This window comes from Canis lupus, chromosome 17 (assembly GCF_003254725.2).
Source record: "Canis lupus dingo isolate Sandy chromosome 17, ASM325472v2, whole genome shotgun sequence".
NCBI lineage: Eukaryota > Metazoa > Chordata > Mammalia > Carnivora > Canidae > Canis > Canis lupus.
In genome coordinates, this window is record NC_064259.1 from 59,434,962 (window position 1) to 59,450,824 (window position 15,863).

At 46.2% G+C, this 15,863-nt stretch overlaps 2 protein-coding genes across 6 annotated transcripts; both read left to right on the plus strand.

The window, feature by feature from the left end:
• Positions 1–19: 19 nt before the first annotated feature.
• On the plus strand, positions 20–8,248 carry C17H1orf54 (chromosome 17 C1orf54 homolog). Of its 3 annotated transcripts, none has more exons than XM_035700904.2 (7): positions 20–348; positions 2,079–2,161; positions 2,556–2,620; positions 3,802–3,851; positions 4,518–4,576; positions 5,002–5,107; positions 7,531–8,248. In XM_035700904.2, the coding sequence occupies exons 3-7, from the start codon at positions 2,575–2,577 to the stop codon at positions 7,684–7,686; spliced, it is 417 nt and encodes a 138-aa protein (XP_035556797.1). In that variant the 5' UTR covers positions 20–348; positions 2,079–2,161; positions 2,556–2,574; the 3' UTR covers positions 7,687–8,248. The 3 variants fall into 3 exon arrangements, with proteins under 3 accessions (XP_035556797.1, XP_048951846.1, XP_048951845.1); XM_049095888.1 differs by having other exon boundaries at positions 194–348; positions 3,802–3,885; positions 4,997–5,107; XM_049095889.1 differs by lacking the exon at positions 3,802–3,851 and having other exon boundaries at positions 121–348; positions 4,997–5,107.
• A 2,210-nt stretch (positions 8,249–10,458) lies between these two features.
• On the plus strand, positions 10,459–15,104 carry CIART (circadian associated repressor of transcription). Of its 3 annotated transcripts, none has more exons than XM_025453148.2 (6): positions 10,459–10,801; positions 11,503–11,919; positions 12,090–12,165; positions 12,395–12,473; positions 12,593–12,704; positions 14,449–15,104. In XM_025453148.2, exons 2-6 carry the CDS (start codon positions 11,554–11,556, stop codon positions 14,971–14,973), a joined length of 1,158 nt encoding a protein of 385 aa, XP_025308933.1. In that variant the 5' UTR covers positions 10,459–10,801; positions 11,503–11,553; the 3' UTR covers positions 14,974–15,104. The 3 variants fall into 3 exon arrangements, with proteins under 3 accessions (XP_025308933.1, XP_025308932.1, XP_035556787.1); XM_025453147.2 differs by lacking the exon at positions 10,459–10,801 and adding an exon at positions 10,822–10,953; XM_035700894.2 differs by lacking the exon at positions 10,459–10,801 and adding an exon at positions 10,978–11,247.
• The last annotated feature ends 759 nt before the right edge of the window (positions 15,105–15,863 follow it).

A 15,863-nucleotide genomic window follows, 5' to 3' on the forward strand; every position in this document is an offset into this window, starting at 1 on the left:
GCCCCATGGCCACCTCCCATCCAATCCCGAAAGCCAATGGCGAGCCGGCGGGGGCGGGGCGGAGGGGGCGTGGCAGTACTACCTGCTGGGAGTTGTAGTCCTTCTGCCCTCCCTAGCCTCGGATCTGGGTTCTGGGAGTGGCTCCAACGGGTCAAAGAAGGGAGCGCATCGGGCCAGGCCGGGGTTTCTGGGTCCCGTTGGACCTTGGCTGCCGTTCCCTTTCGTGATTTTGTGGGGGAAGGGTGGTAGCAATTCTACGTCTTCTTGAAGAGCTGCAGGGGGTGGGGGGCGGGGAAGATCCTGTTGGAACCTCTAAAGGACGAATACACAGAAAGCACAGGATAGAAGGTACAGGGAGATAGGGACGCGTATTGTTCTTACTTGAATGACAGGAAATGAGCTAGAGCTACTGCCTAAGACGTGAAGGTTAGACTTAAAAGTAAGAGCTCTTTCAACAGGCTAGTATAGGAAATATGCACTTCAGCGAGTGTTACCGCTAATGAAGCCTTCATCTGCCATGACTGGAGAGTCAGAGAAACGAGGAGCCTGGACAGAAGTGTTAGGAAAGAGGTTACATGGGATTCGGTGTTAAGATTGAAAGTTAAGACTGTTGGTAAAAAGTAATTCCAGCTATGGAGTTGAAGGAAAATCACACACGCACACACACACACACACCAGCCAAATCACAGTTCCTTTTAGGTCATACTTCCTCCATTTATTTTCTGAAAATGAACCTCGGTGGTGTCTTTTCCTCAGACTGGGGGAAGGCACAGAGGTTGTGGGTATTACAGTGAGAGGAAATTAAAGTAGGAGAGGAGGGTATTGTAACCTCATTTGGATGGGGGTAGGGTCAGTCTTTAGAGAGGATGTTTAGGTAAAAGAGTACCAGGATGGTGAAGTAAGGAAATCTGGAATACTGTTTTTGAGAGATTAATCAAAGTACCAAAAAACTATAGAAATTGTTCAAAGAGAACCAGCTTCCTTTCCGTCCTGGAAGCAATTTATGACTTAATGCATACAGGCACATCCACACAAGCATTTTACTTTTTTCCCCAGGAAATTCTCAAAAGGACCTGGAGGCATAGATTGTATAGATTTACATGGAATATCACCATCACCAAGCAAATCCTCCCCCCAAAAGGTTGAGAGGGTGAAAACATCCTGGTCAGTGCTCAAAACTCCAGTGTGTCTTGCTTCTGAGCCTAGCAGGCCGAGTCAGGGGAAGAAATAGGAGTATAACAAGTCTTCTCATTTCTCCTTTGAGCCATTACCGCAGCATCTTCTGACTGCTAGGAGCAGGCTCCAAATGTGTCTTGTCCGCAAGTGGTTCCACAGGGACTCTCATAGTGCCTGGCTCTTAGTAGACATTAAGTAGATGTTTACTAACTTCCTTTTTAAAAACATAACTATTCTCTTTTTAAAGATTTATTTATTTATTCATGAGAGACACATGCACACAGGGAGAGAGAGACAGAGACAAAGACAGAAGGAGAAGCAGGCTCCATGCAGAGACCCCGATTGGGGGGGTGGCAGGGAACAGGGACGGGACATGGGACTCCCGCATGGGATCCTGCCCTGAGCCTACGCTCAACCGCTGAGCCACTCAGGTGTCCCAAAACATAACTATTCTTATTCTCTTACCTGTGAACCCTGAATTGCTTATCAGAGTAGGCCTAGCATATACATTGCTAAATGCTTCTGAGTTGGATTAAATGAAAATGGGAAATATAAAAGCAGAAAGGGTGAGATGAAATCTATCCTTGTGGGCTGGAATGAAGGGAGCATACCAAGTGGCTGAAAGTGGGAGAAGGGGGTGGCATCTACACAGGAAGAGAGGCTGCTTCCTCCCTTCTTCCATCCTATAACCAGAAAGTAGAGAAAGAAATGAAGTGAGTTCGGTACTTACCAGAAAGGAAATAAACTAGTTTTGGCTGAGAGATTTTTATCAGAAGTAATGCCTCAAGCGCTTTGAGTATCAGACAATGATGTTGACATTGCTCCTGTACTTCATAGTCCAAGACAGGCAGAGGAGAGGGTGGTTTTTTCCGTCTAGAAAAAAATGCTCATCCCTTCCTCAGAACATTTTGACTGTGAAGAAAGCGATTGTAAATAAGCTTCAAGTCTGCTTGGTGGTGGTCAGCTACGAACAGTGAGAAAGAGGGTGAGCTTTTTGTGAGGATTTATAGGACGGAAGGAGGGGAGGAGGGGGGGAGACTCCTGGGTAGGCTGAGGGTTTTTTGTTTTGGTTTGACTCTTTGCTTGTTTGTTTGTTTGTTTGTTTGTTTGTTTGTTTTGGTGGTGGCATCGGATCTAATCTGAACTGGATCTAGTCTAGGGCTGGGGGAGCAGAGTGAACACATTCGCATCAAAACCTACTTTGCCTCTCTTAATTTGGGCAGCTTTGGCTGACCAGTAGTAAACTGAAGATCTAGTCGGTCAGCAAGTGGGTGGGGAATTCTACCCCCTGGGAGAAGAGTTGCAGCAGCTTTGGAGGAGGGCGGGAGGCGGGGTAAGTTTGGTAAGAAATGCTGTAATTTCCTTTTTTACTTTCACAGCAATAGTGCAGAATCCGGAATGGATGTCCTCTTCGTAGCCATCCTTGCCGTGCCACTTATCCTGGGTAAGTTTACTTCTTTCCCTGAGCTTTTTTTGGCCAGGTCTTTTATCATAAGTGCGGTGAGAGAAAAGAAAAATGAAGAGAGAGTGAGAGGTGCAATTTAATGGGGAGTGATACACTGATCTGTGCCAGAGTCCAGTATCAGGGCGAGAGGGAGAGATCTGGGAAGTAGAGCCAAGAGAAGGGGAGGAAAGAAGAGACAGCTGACAGCGGATGGAGCCCCAGACACATGGGTGACCTAACAAGAATCACTTCAGCTCTCCATCACTAGTGTTGAACAAGATGGAAAGGGACTACTGACAGGGTGAAGGAGAGAGGTGAGGCTCTTGAAAGGTGGGGCAGTCTGAAAATAGTGAGATAAGCCCGGGGATCTCCTTTCCCAGAAGGTTGGAGAAAAACCATCATATTAGTAAGGAAACAGAAATGGGGGGTGGCCTTTAGAGTAGTGGAGGACTGGCTTCCCTCTGGGAGAGAGTCCCAAAAGTAGCTTGGCTCCTTCCCTCCTTTGTTCCCAGTCTGCCAGGTACTCTCATTGTTTCCTTTTCCTCCAGATGTGTGTGTCATTGCCTGGGGTTTGGGGAGAGCATTCAAGGAGCTTACGGATGTGTTGATAAGGAGGCCTGGAGTCCTTGATCTAATCATGTCAAAGCCACATATTTTTAGTCCTGGGAAGGAAGAAAAACTAATGTAGATGGGTCATTTGGTCCAGCTGACTCATTTTGAGAGAGCGGATGTTAAGTGGCTTCTTCAGGGTTATTCTGCTAGTTAGCAGTGGATCCGGAACTAAAGTCTAAAATCCTAAGGATGTGTTTGTGTTGGGTGCGAGAGCCACTGAGAAGAGAAATCAATACAGTCTGTGGAATGCTAGAGAGGTGATTTGGAGTTCTTCATTTCTGGCATCTCTGCTTATTAACTTTAGCTCTCATTTTGAGTTTACAGAATGTGAAGGGACCCGTTTTCTCTCTAGGAGTTCCTGAATTGAAAGGGCATGGAATAACAGGCCTCATCACAGATACGGAGCTCCAAAGACTGAGAAGGGTTTAGAGGTACACGGGCAGTGAGATAGTAAGACCCTTGGAGGGGAGGCAGAGAGAAAAGAAATTGATAGAGCTGAGGTCAACTTCAGGTGTCCTCTTGCTAAGGAGTTCCAAATACCCCTTGACTTCTAGTCCTTGTCCCCGCAGGACAAGAATATGAGGATGGAGAAGGACTAGAAGAGGATGATTATTATCAGGTGGTCTATTATTATACAGTCACCCCCAATTATGGTATGTATAAGGCTCTGACCCAGAACAGGATGGGCAGAGGTTTGGGGGATACTTAGTTCAGAGACTTTCCCTTTCTCTATGCAATTGCAACAACTAAATCAGAGAGAAATTTGGCTATGAGCAAAGAGCTTTTCAAGGCTCATGATGTTATTTCTCAAGCTAGTGATTTTCAATTCTCTGGAAACTGGTTGAAACAATTTGAAGATTTTCATATTTGTAAACTATTTTAGCTATCAGGTTGAATATATAAATGCAGAAAATATAAATGCAAATACATTTACAAACATATTTTTAAAGATTATTTATTTGGGAGAAAAAGCAGAGCAAGAACATGAGTGGGGGGAGAGGGGAAGAGGGAAGGGGAGAAGCAGATTCCCCAGTCAGCAGGGAGCTGGATGTGGTACCTGATCCCAGGACCTCAGGATCATGACCTGAGCCAAGGGCAGATGCTTAACCTACTGAGCCACCCAGGTGCCTCTTTAACATTAAAGTTCATTAGAATTAGATTACACCAGTAGATTTTACAACTTGAGCAAGTTAAAGGTATCCTGAGCAATTTCTTCCTCTCTCCATTTCTAGACCTACTGCTACCTTTTTCCTTTGTCATTACTATTTTTTTTTCTCCTTCCCAGATGACTTTGGTGCAAATTTCACTGTTGATTACTCCATGTTTGAATCTGAGGACAGACTGGTGAGCAACCTCTAAGCAATCTAAGCGGGTCAAGATAGGTAACAGTTAAAAGGTAACAGGTAACAGTTAAAAGGAAACTGGGCAATGTTGAAATGTAAATGATTAGCAGAAATAAAAATCAATTAGGTGAAATGAAACTGGGAAGTAGGCCCAAAGCAGCTTTGTTAACCACAGCTGAGGAAAAGAATAAAGCCAGAACTCAGTAGGTTTGCTAAGACATTGAGAGGGAGGGGCAGTCTTGGAGTCAAGGGAATTGGTGAATGGGATGGGTACATAATCCATGCAAACATAAAGTAGGGAGGATTCCTGAGTTTAGGATTTGGGGGGTGGGGGTGCAGGAGAGAGGGACTCTAAATAATCTCTGAGGATGTTGGATGGAAGCAATGATAACTCTGTGTTTCTTGATCCTACTGAGGGCAGAACAGGTTGGATAAAGAGGTAAGGGAAGCAGCAGAGACCACCATTAGTCATGAAACAGAAGGTGCAGACCCTCAGAAGCCTGAAACATTGAAACCAATGACAGTGGAACCAGTGAGTGGATTGGGGATGGTGGGGTGGGTAGTGGGGTGGGGGATCCCAGGGCTGGAGACAGAACAGAGGGAGGCTTCGGTGGAAGAAGGAACCAGATAACTAATACAGCAATGCAGGTGTCCAGCTCAGCTAAGCAATCATACCTTTGAGTTTTTTTTTTCTTTGAGATTTTTTTTTAAAGTGTTATTTATTTATTTATTTGAGAGAGAGAAAGAGAGAGAGACAGAGCAGGGGAAGGGCAGAGGGAGCAGGAAAGAGAGAATCCTCAAGCAGATTCCCCACTGAGTGTGGAGCCTGACATGAGGCTAGATCCCAGAACCCTGAGATCTGAGTTGAAACCAAGAGCCTACCACTTAACTGACTGGCCCACTCAGGAGCCCCTCCATTGAGATTTAATACTAACCTTGTGTTCAGAAACCTGGGAAGATTTGGTGCAGTTAAATTTCAGTTCAATAATACTGAAATGTGGGATCCCTGGGTGGCGCAGCGGTTTGGCGCCTGCCTTTGGCCCAGGGCGTGATCCTGGAGACCCGGGATCGAATCCCACATCGGGCTTCCGGTGCATGGAGCCTGCTTCTCCCTCTGCCTATGTCTCTGCCTCTCTCTTTCTCTCTCTGTGACTATCATAAATAAATAAAAATTAAAAAAAATAATAATAATACTTAAATGTTTATGTAACCTATGACTAAAGCTGTGAAGGATGCTGATGATGATGAAGAAGAAATCTATGATGTTGTTATTGCCCTCAAAGTATGTATAAAACTCACTTACAAAACAGAACAACTGCTTCTCCCTCTGCCTGTGTCTCTGCCTCTCTCTCTCTCTCTGTGACTATCATAAATAAATAAAAATTAAAAAAATTTTTTTTAAAAATTGGGATCCCTGGGTGGCACAGCGGTTTGGCGCCTGCCTTTGGCCCAGGGCGTGATCCTGGAGACCCGGGATCGAATCCCACGTCGGGCTCCCGGTGCATGGAGCCTGCTTCTCCCTCTGCCTGTGTCTCTGCCTCTCTCCCTCTCTCTGTGACTATCATAAATAAATAAAAATTAAAAAAAAATTTACAAAACAGAACAAAATGAAAAAGGTTCATAACAATGTTCAGTTACATATAAATTGAGAGCATATGACATAGGCAAGTTTTTAGTCAGTGGAAGGACGGAGATCAGTATACGCTGGAGTTGCATGGGAGACTTTTAGGTGACTGTGTTTGAGATACACTTTGAAAGATAGGTGAGCTTTTGATTGGTAGTAAGTTATGAACATATGAAAACAATTAGAAGAAAGAATGGAAGTTGAAAGAGCTGCATTGGTGAGGAGATGGAACAAGCATGGCCTGTTTAGTGGATAGGATATGATTGAAGGAGAAGGTAGATGGGAAAGAACAGTGGGAAATTAAGAAAAAAATTAAAATCTACAAGGCTCTTAATATTTGCTTGGTAATTTCACATAGGTAAGGGAAAATAGGGCTGAATTACAAGAGAATCTGAAATGTCGGGCTAAAGACTGGACATATAAGCAATCGGGAGCCTAGTAAATTCTCCAGTGTGGTAAAGATACAGTGAAAGTGGTAATTTAGAAGAACTATTTGGTTGTATGCAAGATGCAATGAAGTGGAGAGAGATGCATGAGACTTATATCATTCCAGAAACAACCATTAAAGGCTTGGACTAGTGAAGTAGCGTTTTGAATGGAGAGGAGAAAAATAAGAAAGATTTTGAGTGCCTGGGTGGCCCAATGGTTGAGCCTTTGGCTCAGGTTGTGATCCCGGGGTATTGGGATTGAGTCTCACATCTCTGCCTCTCTCTGAGTTTCTCATGAATAAATAAATAAAATCTTAAAAAAAAAAAAAGATTTTGAAGAAATGCAGCGGGCAATAAATGAGGAGAGATTTGAAATAACTTACACATTTGAATATGGACGTCTGGGTAAATGGCTGACCAAAATGGGAACTGTGGAAGGTCAGAGCAGTTTAGGACTGAAGTTATAATTTAGGTATTGGCCAAGCTGAATTTATGGTGACAACCCTATGAGGGTGTCCTAAAGGTAGCTGAACTCGATCAGAGCTACAGTTCGAAGTGCAAAGTCACAGTTACAAAAGTAGACAAGCTCAGTAGAGCCAGTACACAGAAGACCAAAAGGCCAATGACTGTGCCTGTACTTAGAAGAAGGAGGAGGAAGAGGAATAAATCAAGAAAATGGAGAATTGTTTGAAGAGGTTGGCAAATAGGCAAGTCTGTATTATAGAATCTAGAAGATGAAGTTTAATATAATCAATAAGCTACCAAGAGGCCAAAGAAAAGGAGGTCATTGGTAGCTCCAAAGAAAGAAGTTTTAATTGAGTTGAGCAAAAGGTAGGTTTTTGTGGAATTAGAGAGGAAGTACATTGGTTTTTTGTTGTTGTTGTTTGTTTTTGTTTTTTAAAGATTTTATTTATTCATGAGAGACACAGAGAAAGAGAGAGGCAGAGACAGAAGCAGGCTCCCCACAAGGAACCTGATGCCCACAAGGAACCTGATGCCGGACTCAATCCAGGATCCCTGGATCAGGGCCCTAGCCGAAGGCAGACGCTCAACCGCTGAGCCATCCAGGCGTCCCAGGAAGTACCTTCTTAAGAAGGGAGGGAAAGTATAGACCAATCGCTTGAGGAATCTGGTAATGAAAAAAAGAGAAGCAACAGCCAGAAAGGGCAACAGGACCAAAGGGTAGCCTGAATATAGTTGAAAACAGAGGAGAGGAGTCGGTAGGAATGGAAAGTTGGTGCTTGATGACAAGGACAGGCAAATATTTTAAGGTATATAGTAGGCTACATTTAAATTGTAAACTCTTTGAAGAAAGGAGCCATGTCTTAGTCACATTTCTATCCTGCTGTAGCACCTAGCACAGTGACTAAGCATATTGTCATGCACATAACAGATAAAAAATACACATCAGTGAATTGTGTTGAGCCTCCCTGGTATGGTCAGGAGGCTGAAAGGCACAGAGGAAGGAATTCCTCATAGTTATGGGGAGGAGAGCTGTATCTTTCTGTAAACTCAGAAGAAAGGAAGACTGAGGTTGGTGTCAAAAGATGGCCATCCTTCCACAGGGGGAGGAGGGATGGTAGGAAGGATGACACTGCCCTACCATGGGGGGATGTCTGTATTTTAGCAGAGTCCAGATCTGAACGATGCTGTATCCAGTCTGCAGAGTCCTGTTCCCCTCCTCCTGTCCTGGGCCCTCGTTCAGGGGGGGATGTATTTCATGTAGAAGGTGAGAGTGCAGCCACTGGCCTTGGGGAAGTCAGTGAAGTCATTTTTTACAAATATCTCTGGCTAATGTTTCCAGCCTGGTCAAGTCTCAGCTGCTTGAAGGATGAGGGATCCCACTTAGAATGATCTTATCTAATTTTAAGGTTTAGGAGATGTTGAGGCAAAGACTTTTTGAACAAGAGTCATTACTTTTTCTGAACTGGGAGGACTTCAGGACCTCCGGCAGTAGAAGCAGACCTCCCCATTTCCAGTCTGCCTTGAAGAATCAAAGCTGGTTCCAGCCTGGAGGTGGCTTAAGATATGGCAGTTGCCAGAGGGCATAATGGGAGGAGCCCTACAACTTGGCAAAGTCAAGAGCCAAAGTTCAGAGGCAGAAGGGGTGGTGGTTGGTTCCCTAAAGTAGAGGAGAGATGGTGGAGGCAAGGAGGGGAGAGAAGCCTGTGCTATAGGAATTTTAAAACTGGGATTCTAAATAACTATGGAGAGTGGTGAAGAAATTTATCAGAGGAAGGACTGAGGAGGGGGAGGGGACACATCTTCCAGGAGATCTCATGGGGGAAATCTAGCCCAGAATATGAAATCTGGGGAGTTTTCACAGAGGCTGGGGGGGGGGGGGGGGCGGGGGGGCTTCAGGGACTTCCTAAGCCACCTGAGCCTGGTGTTTTTCCCTTTCTTTGCTTTTTTTAGGACAAAGAAGCCTGCTACAACTCTTTGGATGGGGATTTGGGAAGAGGAAATTGGAAGATAAATAAATGAAATAATTTGGCTACTCTACTCCTTCATGAGGGTCTGTTCTAATCTCACAACACTAAAGAGAGCACCAGGATATGGGGATAGGAAGGGTAGATTAGAAAGAGAGTGAGATAGGGGATCCCTGGGTGGCTCAGTGGTTTAACGCCCCTGCCTTTGGCTCAGGGCTTGATCCTGGAGTCCTGGGATTGAGTCCCGGGCTCTCTGCATGGGGCCTGCTTCTCCCTCTGCCTGTGAATCTGCCTCTTTGTCTCTCATGAATAAGTAAATAAAATCTTTAAAAAAGGGGGGTGGGGGGAGTGAGATAGCAGTAGAATTAGAGGGAATAATTAGGACTGTGAATAAACCTGAAATGTGAAGAATGGAGAAGAGCACCAACAGACAGTTAATTTCATCTAATGCTATTACTTTATTACACATGTTGAGACCGCGTGTTTGGGAAAAGAGAGTTGAGGTTTATGTAGAACACTTTTTTCTTTTTATAAAATAAGCACATTGTTAAACATATGTAAAATATTAAAAACTACTTAGAATAGATTTTAAAAATCACACCCTCCTCCACTTACACCCCCAACCCCCAACAATGTGCCTTTTCCAGCTCGTAATTAGGGCAGGCAGGGACACACTTTAATTCTTTCTCCGTCCTCGAGACCCTAATCAGAACGGGGCTGCCCCCTTGCGGTCTCCTCGGTGTCACAGCGTCAATCGGCCTGTCGTCCCTGAGCCCCCGTCCCCTTCGCGGCATTGTACTTCCAGGCCTGCGAGGAGCACCAAGTAGTAAATTCCAGACTTGGTCAACTACGGACGCGCACCTTCCCTCCTTCCGGGCCTTTCGAATCTTCTCCAGGGAACACGTAAAGAAATGAAGCCGGACAAAGGTTTAATCTAGGAAATCAGGAACCTACGCGGGCTTCTCCGTTCCCTGCGCAGGGCCAGAGAAGCCCGCATAGGCAAGTCAGGGACGAGCGAGCTGGGCTTTGACCTCTGGAGTCGTGGCTGGCTGGTATCCGAGCTGGTAACGTGCGCGGCGGGTTATGTAAGGAAAGGGCCGGAGGAGCCACCCCCGTGGGAGTGCGCGAGAGGACGCGGTGTTCTCGGCGGCAGTTCCCACCCTCCCACCCTGCAGGGCAGGAGGCAGCCAGCCTGGAGGAGGCAGAGGCGGAGACGGTGAAGCGCGGACCTGCGGGTCACGAGGGCCCCGGGGGCGGCCGAGAGACGAAGAGGACACACAGGGGCGTCCATCCGTTCTCTCGCACGTTGCACGCCCAAGTCGCCGATGGCTTCCACGTGCGGCCCTCGTGAGAGGAGGCGCTCAACCGGGAGGGGGGACGGGACCGGAGGGGGGGTGGATCTGCTACTGAGGGGGAGCCGGAGTCCTACTCCCACATCCCAACACGCGCGCCTCCCAGCACACAACCAGTCTGCACACAGTAACTGCACGTCTCCTGCCCACCACCATCCTATTTAAGGCCACGGGCTCCGCCCTTTCCACTCTTTCCATCCTCCTCCTTTTCTCCTCACCGGGTCCTTCTTGCGAGCCGCATGTAGGGGCGGGGCACGGAATGCTTCCCTTCCAGCCAATCGTCATCTAGCTGTGTCTCTATTGGCCGAGCCCCTGGAGGCTGTAGCAAATGGGATGCGAACTTGGATAACATGCGTCACGCGCCGCCGACTAGCCAACCAATGAGGCCGCGAGGTCTGTGTACGCAGGGGGAAGGCACGTGCCCGGCCGCACGTGTCTGGGAGGGGGGAAGGGGCGGGACCAGTCGGGGAGAGGCAGAGGTGGGCAGCCCCGACCTGCAGAGTTGGAGAAGGAGCGGGAGACAGCCAGGTGGCGGACCGGTACAGGTGCGGGGGCTGGTGGGCTGAGGGAGCGTTCCGCGCCTGAGGATCAGACCCGAGGGAGTAGGTTTCGGGACCGAAAGCGGAGCTTGGTATTGGGAGGAATAGCCTCACGTGGCAGGCGCGACTGTGGAGGGTCCCGGCGCTGGGATACGGTTCAGAGATTGGGAAGGGGCGTGGGGTTACCGTGGGGAGCGTTCCCTACAGGGTCACTAGGTAGGCTCACCGGTAGCCCTCGCTGCGGGGGTCAGGCTGGGAGCAGATCTGGTGAACAACTGTCGGGGGAAGGTGTCAAGTCAGGTAATTTACTCTGAACGGAGGGGAGGAAAGGACAGTCTTGTGTCAGATAAAGAAGCTGCCTGCGGAGGCCAGAGGGGCAGTCCAGGTTCTTAGCTGAGCGGGGCAGGCAGAGGAGGTGACTTTTTCTATTTTCTCGGAGACATGTAATGCTGGGGAGGAGAGAGGAGGTATTATCCAGTACACCCCAATCCCCCAGTCTATTTTCTAATTTTCAGATGATGGTTACAGATTTCTGGCTTTGCTCTTCACTTGCAGGTTCTGATCTTTGGGTACTCCGGGAGTTGTTCAGCCCCTGCTTCTGAACCTATGGATTCTCCAGCTAGCGATTACTCCTGTTCTTCCTACTCTCTGTCTTCCTGTCTTTCCACCTCCCCAGTGAACAGTGACTTTGGCCTCCCGTCAGATAGTGAGGGGGAGGACAAGGGGGCCCATGGCCCCAGGTCAGATCCTGCTGGGCAGAGGGGAGGTTCTCGGCCCAGCCCGGGGCCTATCCGCTGCAGGCAACGAACCAAGGTTTCCAGCAACCAACATACAGCATCTCACCTGGAACAGCGGGGCTTGGCCTCTCCTATGGTGGGATCTGGGGTCAAAAAATCAAGAGATGGTGAATTACAGACCAACGTAAACATCCAAGGTTGTACCACAGAAGGAGACCTGCTCTTTGCTCAGAAGGTAAGAAAAGGCAGGGGAAAGGAGACAATACTGGAATGGCTTAGCACCCAGCTGATGAGTAAGGACCCTATGAAGACAGTGTTGTTTTTGGGCTGTGGAGGTGGGGAAGAACAGTACTGTGTGGACAATTCTGTGAGTCCTCTCATAGCCTTTGTCCGGTTTTCCTACAGTGTAAAGAGCTCCAAGGATTTATCCGTCCTCTCACAGACCTACTGAATGGGCTGAAGATGGGTCGATTTGAGAGAGGTGATTATCTAATAAGTTGCACTTATTTGGGCTAGATTAATCTCTGTCTTTCTCTCAATGTTTTAAATGTGTTATTTCTCTTAAATCTTTGTAGCCTACATTATTCCTTTTGTGCTTCTGTGATTTAATTTATTTAGCTGAATCTATTTTAACCCTGTTTTGTCCTTCCTTTACCTGATGAAATTCTTGAATCTCAACCTTTGATGTTTTTCTCTCTCCCTAATCCCAGGATTGAGCAGTTTCCAGCAGAGTGTGGCAATGGACAGAATCCAGCGTATTGTAGGTATTTTGCAGAAGCCACAAATGGGGTAAGTTCCCCCCTGGTACTTTCCTCAGTACTTCATAAAAAAGGAGATATCTACAATCCTGTTTTGTTGCTTTTTTCACACTTAATGGCTTTTTAAAGAAAAAAAATTTTTTTCCACAGGGAGCGTTATCTAGGAACCTTGCTACAGGTAGAAGGGATGTTAAAGACTTGGTTTCCTCATATAGCTGCCCAGAAGTCATCATTGAGTAGTAGCAGGCACCAGCTGACCAAGGTAAGAACATACAAACCTGAGGGAGAAATGGGGTAATGAGGAAATGAAGTGTACATGCAGAAATCCTTCTGTTTTCTTCTGAGTCTTTTCATCTTTTTCAAAACAGGTTTCTTTTCAGGGGAGGAAATGCCTAACCTTCCTCATTTTTTTTTTTTAAGATTTTGTTTATTTATTCATGAGAGACACACAGAGGCAGAGACAGGCAGAGGGAGAAGCAGGCTCCTCACAGGGAACCGGATGTGGGACTCAATCCTGGGACTCTGGGATCACGTCCTGAACCAAAGGCAGACACCCAACTGCTGAGCCACCCAGGCGTCCCCTAACCTTCCTCATTGTCTTGATTCGTGTATGATTTTTGTTCTATTTTGTTCTTTAAAAATTTTTATTCATTTATTTATTCATGAGAGACACACAGAGAGAGAGAGAGAGAGAGAGGCACAGACACAGGCAGAGGGAGAAGCAGGCTCCATGCAGGGAGCCTGACATGGGACTCAATCCTGGCACTCCCGGATCACACCCTGGACTGAAGGCAGGCACTAAACCCCTGAGCCACCCAGGCGTCCCCATTCTATTTTGTTCTGATCACTACTAAGAACTCCATGAAATTTAACCCTATCCCTCATGTTGTAGCTTATCTGCTTTCTGCATAGATACAGAAGGCTTTTTCACCTGAACAAATGAGTCATGCAGGAAGAGTCCTTAGCTTTCCTCTACAACTCCTTTTTCCTCTGTTGCCATAAAACTTTTTCCTTTTCCCTCTTTTTACTCCTACCCAAGCATCCTTACCAAATCCTCTGAAAGTGTGGGTTTCAAGAGGGAGGGGAGGAGGGCACCCATAGGACACCCATGGAAGGAGTGTTGGATAGATTCTTAGACCTAATGTGGAAGTGACCTATTTTCCGTGCCTTCAAATAATAGGGTATTTATGAGGGTACTCAAATGATGGGGAGGGTAAAGTTTTCTATAGATAATGGATAGCCCTTCTTATTTTCAGTCAACCACAGTTATTATTGGTGTGGGAATAACTCATTTAAACATAAGCAGGAAAAAAAAAATAATAAACATAAGCAGGAGGATTTTGCCTATATTAATTTACGTTTCTTAAGAAACTCAACAAAGGGAAATTAGAATTTGAAATACAGAAATTGAATAAATAAATAAATAAATAAATAAATAAATAAATAAAATGCAGAAACTGGGAAATGATGATCCCAGTTAAAAACAGACTTTTAAAAAAGTTCTAAAAAGTAAAATAAAATAAAATAAAATAAAATAAAAAAGTTCTAAAATGAATTGTTTTATAAATAGTGAGAACCTATGGGACTGTTTGTTTTATTTTGCCTCTCTGGATGTCCAGTGCCTAACTTAGTGTGTGGTACACAATTGGCCTTCAAGTATTTGTTAAGTAAATGAAAGTATAATTAGGCTACTAAAAGTTTTATTTGATCTTGGCCTGGCAGGAAATGATCTGTTGCATAAGACTAGGTATGTTTGCATTGCAAACAGAGTCCCCAAGGAAAGAGAGAGAGAGAGAGAGACAGGCAGAGGGAGAAGCAGGCTCCATGCAAGGAGCCCGATGGATGTGGGACTCGATCCTGGATCTCCAGGATCACACCCCAGGCTGCAGGCGGCGCTAAACCGCTGCGCCACCAGGGCTGCCCAGAAAGAAAAGTTTTAAGCAACCAAGTGGAGTTAACCTGAAAGCTCTCTCACATATTTTTTTTCTCTCATCTCCCCCTTCTAGCATTTTCCAAGCCCCCACAGTTACTCAGCTGCTTCTTCTCCTGCACCTCCCCTGGAAAAGATGGACAAGACACAGTTAGGACATCTACTGCTTAAACCAAAGCAGCCTTGGCACCTCACTGAATGGCCAACTATGCACCTTACTTGGATCCACACCACTCCAATCTGCAACCCCCCCCTCAGTTCCCCAGGTACCATTTCCTTTAGCCATGGTCCTTTAGGCACTGGAGCCAGCATTGGTGTCATCCTTTTTGTCCAGCATGGAATGCAGCCTTTCACCCACTCTGCCCCAACCACTCCAGTTCCGCCCACCACAGCGTCTCCTGTCATCCCTGTTGATCCTAAGAAACTCTCTAGAGAGGGACCTCATTGCCACAGTTTGCCAGCAACTCTGCCATCAGACTGGAGCTGTACCCTGTCTGGCCCTGGTCTACCCACTATGGCCAGAGAGATGACCATGGGACATCTAGAGCAAATGAGAAGCCATCCTCCAGTTGCTCCTGAGGTCCATTCTCTCAACCCCTAATCCAGGACTTGAGACTGTGGTTTCTAATTTGTGTAAATGTATGTCTCTCATATATATTTTTTACTTTTCATGTGTACATTTGTGTTGAGGGAAGAGAAGTCCTTTTTGATTAAAGAAATTTTATACCTGAACAGTTTGTTGGTTGGAGGAAATTGAAACCTTCTGCTTCAAATACCAATATTGGGCTTCTCAGCCGCAGAAAAGACAAAGGGGATAAGAATATTTGTGAAAGTAATCTCCAGCAAGTTAGAAGTCTGGATGGGATGACAGAAGTCCTGTGAAGAGGAAATGGGACTCTGCTGCTGGCTTCCTAGGGACTACCCTTGGGATGGTTACAGGGTTCAGAATTGGGCTTATGTTTTCATTTAGTTTCAGAGACTAATACCTTTCCCTTTGTGTCTCTCACTTTTGTAATCTTCCAGCTGGCCCAGACTAGCAGGTTTTTTCTGCTCTGGGATAGCTCTTTGCTTTGATGGGAGCTGTTGATGCTCGTGGATAAATACATATGTAATCTACTGCAGCCAGAGGAGGAATAGAAGAGCCAGAACAGCCACTGTGGTGGCCAGTTTTGAAGAGGAAGGGGTGCACTAGAACTGTCAGAGTAGGAAGTCTCCTCAGACACTGGGCCACATGTTCATTCAGAAAGCTGCAGGAGGGGCGCCAGGGTGGGTGGCCTAGTCCGTTAGGCTTAAGCCTCAGACTCTTGATTTTGGGTCAGGTCATGATCTCAGGGTCGGAAGATCAAACCCCATGCTGGTCACAGAGCCTACTTGAGATTCTCTCTCTCTCTCTGCCCCTCCCCAAGTAAAATAAATAAATAAATCTTAAAACAACAACAAAGAAAAAAACCTGCAGCTGCTAAACCTATGCAAGACTAAGGAAAGCTACCC

Excerpts from the sequence above, each read along its gene's own strand:
- C17H1orf54 (XM_049095888.1), top strand. The coding sequence starts at position 2,575 with ATGGATGTCCTCTTCGTAGCCATCCTTGCCGTGCCACTTATCCTGG. Across the intron at positions 4,577-4,996 it reads TTGAATCTGAGGACAGACTG|AACAGGTTGGATAAAGAGGT; the intron begins GTGAGCAACCTC and ends TACTGAGGGCAG. Across the intron at positions 5,108-7,530 it reads AACCAATGACAGTGGAACCA|ATTTTATTTATTCATGAGAG; the intron begins GTGAGTGGATTG and ends TGTTTTTTAAAG.
- CIART (XM_025453148.2), top strand. The coding sequence starts at position 11,554 with ATGGATTCTCCAGCTAGCGATTACTCCTGTTCTTCCTACTCTCTGTCT. Across the intron at positions 11,920-12,089 it reads ACCTGCTCTTTGCTCAGAAG|TGTAAAGAGCTCCAAGGATT; the intron begins GTAAGAAAAGGC and ends GTTTTCCTACAG. Across the intron at positions 12,705-14,448 it reads GCAGGCACCAGCTGACCAAG|CATTTTCCAAGCCCCCACAG; the intron begins GTAAGAACATAC and ends TCCCCCTTCTAG.